Source organism: Argopecten irradians, chromosome 5 (genome assembly GCF_041381155.1).
Source record: "Argopecten irradians isolate NY chromosome 5, Ai_NY, whole genome shotgun sequence".
Lineage (NCBI taxonomy): Eukaryota > Metazoa > Mollusca > Bivalvia > Pectinida > Pectinidae > Argopecten > Argopecten irradians.
The window spans coordinates 5571215-5578408 of record NC_091138.1 but is presented as its reverse complement, the minus strand read 5'-3'; the positions used below and the strand labels follow the sequence as shown (position 1 = coordinate 5578408).

Below are 7194 nucleotides of genomic sequence, written 5' to 3'. Positions count from 1 at the left end.
TGTTTTCCACCTAAATAAGCTTGCTATATAGTTATAGGATAGGATACACCTGTGGTTGTAGAGAACAGGTACATATATATGATATACATATATATGACACATATGTCGCTTTGGTCTCTATGACAAATCGGTTGACACGACGTGAAACATATCACAAACAAAACAAAATACTGTGCGTAAAAGAAAAAAACATCCGTGCGAACTGTTATCCATACATGTATTGATGTAAGTAGTCCTTATTTGATTTTGTATTGGGAGTCGGCGCCAATAACGTTTATCAGTATTTTGTAATTGATGAAATGCTGGATATGAACTTTAACATTTCCCACCGTGGCAGCAATCGATACAGCAACTTAGGCGGCAACTTACATCCTTATTATATATTGCCAATGCTTCTACCATTCAACTGAGGTTTGGATTTGCACGTGCACGTGGGTACCGGCCGGATCTCTCATGTCAGCGCGCGCGCGGGACGATTAACTGTTTTCCCACCGCGTATGTGACTCATCAATACAATGCAATAGTATCTCCCCTCCACACACTGGCTTGGACGTCTACTACAGCACGTGATTAGCAGACAAGGGCTTAGGCATAAATATCGCCTGTCGTTAATATCTTATGGCGAGTTTATATAATCTGCTGGTATAGCGCTTCCTACAGTTACACACTAGCTTATTAGTTATACCCAGAATTACACGACCATCAGACATACTTTTTATTGACACCGAGACTGATTTCAAGCTAACCAGACTGTGTGTAGCATGGCTCGTCTGTACATCCATCCATCCCCATCAGTAACTCTCGTACACTTATGTTCGTTACATTAAGAGGATCGCGTTGTATACATTACCTTCCAGGCCTGCCACGACATTACTTTATATTTTAATACACGCGCATCTTCTGGTGGATCCGATACTGACTAGATAGTAGCACAGCAGCACGTACCATATCACCCTTGGTGGGGAGGGGTTTGTCCGCCAGCGAGGAGGAGAGTCAAGATATGAGTGACGAAGTGTACGCCACTGGACTTGGTATAAACTATTTGAAACAGGGGATTACAGTTCTCTCGGCGAAAGAAAGTCTCAGGGAAAACAACAGGTAATGACTTGATTGATTGTCTAAATTGAAATGTGCATGCTTGTCTGGCCAATTAAAGTAAGATCGAAATGTTTTGTTTCAACATAGGTTTTCTCAGGTTTTGGTAGAACTAATTTAGTGTATATGAGTTCGGTAGTATAATACGTATGATGTACGAGGTCATGTGTGGAATGTTAGGTGTTTTGTATTCTATTTATATCCTTGCCTGCAGGTATACATACCACATTGTATTATCGTTATAGCAGGAAAGTCCCGTGCATCATGTGTTCCAAATTACATAACACCATTTCATTTCTATTGGATCTCTTCTACAGAGACATGATACAGTATGGACTCGTATGACCAGACAACATGTGATTACATGTCAAGTGTGTCCACTTGTGTGACATGCAGTCTCGGTGTCTGCCCAATTTGTCATCCTTCGGGAAGCAGGTCGACATTAAGTGGTGGACGCTGTAAACATATACAGCGTTAACTCATTATTATAACTCATTGATATATAGCGTCGAACCAGGACTGTCCTATTTTCATATACATTAATCTATATACAGTTGGTAATTTAGATCTTTTGTTTAGTACAATAAAATACTGCTGCACCATCGTTATTAAAGTTTGCGCCTGTAGATGTAGCCGTTACATTACTTTGACTTTATGCTATGCAGCAAAAGATAGTGACAAATGCATTACGTAACTAAATATCATAAAACATGTATTGTCGGTCTGGTGTAAGTCCAACGATTTAGCCTAATCGAAATGTTTGTAGAGACTGTTAATATTCCTTGGTATTTAAACAAGTCCACTGACAATCATTTGGCAGCATCTCGCACCCAATCTCTTGGTAAACACGACTTAATATTGATTGATGCATGATTCTACTGCCACATTGCCTAAACGTCAAGAGTGTGAATCAATATATATCGGTGCATGAACTTTATAATATGGCCATATCGGATCTGTGGGTCAATATTAGTAGTGCTTCCTGTCCGGCTGTGGAGGTCTGTTATGATCCCTTAATGGCTTTAACTGCATTATCCTGTAAGCTACGATATTCTGACAGATACGTTACATATAAATAGTGTATTGTACAATCGCAATGGTCATGGGAATATGGCTGACATCCTGCAGGAAAGTGGAGAGTTTTGGCGCTCATGCTCATTGTAAATTGTTGTAATGCAAATGCAGCGCCAGTAGTCATAAGTTACAAAATCTCAGTTACTAGACTAATCACTTGTCATTATAACCAAAGATACAAATATTACAAAAAGATAGGCAAGTTGTCATGTGGAATCTTATTATAGTGAACGCACTAGACCGGATATACATTGCATCATTGTAATAAACTAACATAATAGGTCAGTTGTCATTGTTCTATCATTGTTACAAACAAATTAGGTTAATTGTCATTGTTATATCAATATAACAAACATAATAGGTCAGTTGTCATTGTTCTATCATTGTTACAAACAAATTAGGTTAATTGTCATTGTTATATCAATATAACAAACATAATAGGTCAGTTGTCATTGTTCTATCATTGTTACAAACAAATTAGGTTAATTGTCATTGTTATATCAATATAACAAACAAAATAGGTGAGTTTTATCATTATAACAAACAAATAGGCCAGTTTTCATTGTTACAGCTTGCTATCACAGACACGGTGTATGTATGTTGGTGAAGACACCGTACATCTGTGCGTCTGCCAAACTAGATCAGTTGACATTGATGTTATTGCCTGCAGTTATGATTACAATGAGTTGTATTGTTTTAATACCAGATGTAGGAATCCCCAAGGTCTGTACTGAAATACACTACGTAGGATTCGAGGTATGGGAAAATCAGATTGAACGGTGCGATGTAGAAAATAGATACCGTACATATCTGTCGGCTGCGATAGGATGACAAGTGAGATTGGGAGAAATATGTTTTAATGTTGGAATGAAATGGCGTTTTTATCTAGAATTAGCCGATGTCGATATCCTGTAGGTGCCTATGTTACTCTATTGGTGATGATGTCTCTCTGGCAAGGCTGTTTCAGTATAGAGCTCTTCTAACAGGTGTACCGGTACTCAATGATAGAGTTTGTTCCAAACCGCATGAAAACTAATGCGATCTTATAAGTAGTTGTAAGTAGGTCTGTACATATTGTTTAGAATCAGCCCGACACGCATTCACTATTATGGATGTGCTTCCCTCGTGTTGTGGGTAAGGCATATGAAGAGTTCCTTAGTTATCAAAATAACATGTGTAAAAATATTCTGCATGCTTTTTCAAGTTTCGTAATCTGCATAAATTGCACACACAATATGATTTTTTAAAGCATAAAAACAATGGAGACGTCATTATACAAAGTCAAACTAATGTCAATTATGTAACTAATGAGTTTTTTTTTTATTTTACAGTTGCTTTTATTTTTAGAACATCGGGTCGGAAATGATGACAACTTAAACATTACGGCGTATTCCACCACGTATCTACACAGTCACCTAATATCAGTACAGAGGATTAATACGTCTCCACCACAGAACCACGTACAATGGTATTGACAGTCCTTCTTTGTCTGATCCCTGTATTGCCACTGGTGGCACCGGTTCAGTATTATACATTAGACACTCCTCTAGGGAAAGTCACGGGACTACATTTGACTCTAGAATCTGGAGCTACAATTTATCAGTTCCTGAATATTCCGTTCGCGCTACCTCCTGTAGGCGAATTACGCTTCAAAAAGCCAGTGCCAGCAGAAAGATGGCGCAGCATTCATGACGGAACGGAGCATGGTCCGTCTTGTCCACAGGAGATTCCTGCAGCCACAAAAGTTATATTACAGAACACAGAATTATCTGAGGACTGTCTACATCTCAATGTGTATACTTCTGGTGGGCTAACAACAACGGCTAACAAAAGTGTCATGGTGTATTTTCATGGAGGAGCGTATCTAACAGGTCAATCCCAGTTGTACGACGGTTCGGGCCTGGCACTGAATGGGGATGTCATTGTAGTTACAGCAAATTACAGGTTGGGAGTTTTGGGTTTCTTCAGCACGGGCGACTCAGTAGCAAAGGGAAACTATGGTCTTTGGGATCAAATAGAAGCTCTTAGATGGGTGAAAAATAACATTAGGTCATTTGGTGGAAATCCTGATTCTGTTACGATCTTTGGACAATCAGCTGGAGGATTTAGTGTTTCTCTTCTGGCCCTTATACCAGAAAATAAGGGACTGTTCAATAGAGTGATTATGCAGAGTGGTGCGTTTAGTTCTGCATATGCTGTTAACGAAAAACCAAAGGATTTTGCAATCACCTTCAGCTATCTTGCTCAGTGTAAAAATATGCAAACTTCACAGGCTATGTTAGATTGTGCCCGACGCCTTCCACTTGATTCCATCATTCCAACTCAGAAAAACGCCATTCGCATGGCCATGCTATCCCCTGGTAGTCTCTTCCATCCGTCATGTGCGCCAGTCATTGATGGTGAGCTCATTAAACAGGATCCAATGTTGTCAGTAAAGAATTCCTCCTCGGATGTATATACCTTCTTCCAATCGCTTGATGTAATGGCAGGCTGTGTTGATGGCGAGGGATCGCTAATTAACTTTATTTTACCGTATATGGAAGATACGTTCGGATTTAATACAAGTGCAGGAGTGCCTACTTCAGTACTACGCTCGTATTTTGCTCGCATGATAGCAGAAGAGCTTTACAATAACAAAAGCAATGTTTTGAAAGCTATTGTAGACAAGTTTGGTTCAAGTGACAACGAAATCCAGGCAAGGAAAATTGTTCAGTTATACGGCGATATCTTTTTCTATGTACCAATGATAAAAGCATTAGATTTACACGCCTCTGATAACACAGAGAGCAAGACCTTCCAATACCTCTTTAGTGAGCAAAATCCATTGCCCGTATCTGGGATGCCGCCGCCATCTTGGTTCCCCTGGGCTGAACATGGTGCAGACGTGATGTTCTTGTTCGGTCTGGAACTAATGGAAGAAATGAATGTACCTATGTCATCTTCTATCAAGGGCTTTGTTATGCAGTTTAGGACTTACTTGGCTAACTTCGCCAAATACGGGTAACGATATTATTTGATAAGATCTGAACAACGCAAAAGCGTTGAAGCTTTAATATTTTCGTTAGTAATTGTAGTTCTTTGTTACATTTTGTATCATCGATGGAATCATAGATAATTTAAATATACGGTATTCAAACATGAGCACACAGATGATTAAAACGTCTGTAACAATGCAAAAGTCAGATAAAAAAATTTAAACATTAAAAAAAGTTTGTAATGCACATTATATAAATTTCAAACTAACCACATATGCTATCATTTATTGCTGTCTCTAGCTTGTGTATATTCTTAAGTATATATTTACTAGGTGTTTTATCCATATTAATCCCAATCTCTTTTTTTGTAGTGACCCTAATCGAGGGATCGGTGACGGTGACCGATGGCCAGAGTACGATTCAGTAAACCGTAGCTATATTGACCTCACAGCGTCGTCAATCTCCCAGCATCAATCAATGTACAGTGACCGTGTAAAGTTCTGGGAAACTGATCTTCCTAGGATCGCCAGCACAATGGTGACGGGTGGTGCAGCGTCCCTAACGACGGTCAGATGGATAGGACCTATTATCTTGTTTATTAATTATTTATTTTGGTTCATGAGAATGTAATTATTGAATGTCATTAGCGTTATATTGTTAGAATTCATATGAGAGATGAAAAAACTGCTCAGTACCTTAATTGCTCTTGTTTGAATGCATTCAAATCGCAAACAGGTTGATGCTGATAATCACAGGTGATATTTGCTCTATTCTGTTAATGGCTTGGTAAGCTAATGACCAACTATACAATTTTGTATGTTGTGACGTGAAATACAACTTCATGGTCACAGCTAAAGTCATGCTATGAAAAGTGAAAATTGTTACCTCTGAAACATCTGAAAAAAGTTTAAAGCTATATAAAAGTATGGCCATTCTTATCCTTCTTTATAACCAGCATCCGTTCTGAACAAGGGCCTGTTGTGAAGGTGTTCAGGTATCAGGTGTTTTCATAATAATGTGTTAATATTTATGTATTTATATTGATTATTATTTTAATCACTTATTTCAATAGCAACAAGATATATACAGACGAACAAAATAACTTTACATTTGTATTTTATTCTAAGAATTAGAAAATAAACTATGTATAGCTTGTATGTTATAAAGTAAAGGAAAGTGCTAAGGATCAATCTACAATGTAATAGTTTGACTCATAAAAATTAAATGTTTTTGTCTACATATTGTCTAAATATATCATAATAATTAAATAAAGCTATCAGTTTATCTAAACTTTTTCATCGCCGTGTCCTGCTCGAACGCTAGCTTTTTTGTTATGAGATAGAGAAACACACTCAAGTCCGAATAAGTGTTTAGCTTGTTTGTTTGTTGATTGATATATTCCAAACATTGAGACACACCTTATCGTATCAAATGGCCTTCCGTAGAGAACTGCTGGGTGGTAACTTGTGTGGGACACATATCTGTGTATTCATTTTTCTATTGTAATCAATTAAGTAATGTCCTGCTTGACGAATTTTCATATTAAATGAAGATTGTACTTAAATATGCAAGTAACATTTACCAACTGTCCTTCACATTCATCACCACAACAGTTCCTCAGATCACTGTACAACATTCTATCTACATACTCCCATGCTTCATTTTAACATCCTCTACATTACGTGTTTGGCGCAGATCGTATAAGATACTTAGTCTGAATAAATGTTTTTAAGTGTTTGGAATGTGGAATACGATCACGTTAAGAGTCAGCGTGTGATTTTGTACAAAGTGTCTAAAATAATAAATTAAGCGAAATCAGGTTCGTTCATCGTTTTTTATTTACACTACTATCAATGATTATATTCACTCTGATATTCGATGGAAGTGGCTTAATTATTTCTTGCGTGGTTTCTATATCAAATGGTACCGAAAATTATGTTTTACATTATAATTGATGAATTGTTTAACTTTATATACATATCTTTATTAAGGAGATATTGCGTTCTAATATCCCTGTATTTACAATAATCTGGTCACTAGTTCATCTCTG

General features: G+C 37.5%; 1 protein-coding gene across 1 annotated transcript; it reads left to right on the top strand.

Moving 5' to 3' along the window:
* The first annotated feature begins 446 nt into the window (after positions 1-446).
* LOC138322719 (carboxylesterase 1C-like) lies at positions 447-6962 on the top strand. Its single transcript, XM_069266773.1, has 3 exons — positions 447-1098; positions 3501-5169; positions 5516-6962. The coding sequence occupies exons 2-3, from the start codon at positions 3635-3637 to the stop codon at positions 5772-5774; spliced, it is 1794 nt and encodes a 597-aa protein (XP_069122874.1). The 5' UTR covers positions 447-1098; positions 3501-3634; the 3' UTR covers positions 5775-6962.
* The last annotated feature ends 232 nt before the right edge of the window (positions 6963-7194 follow it).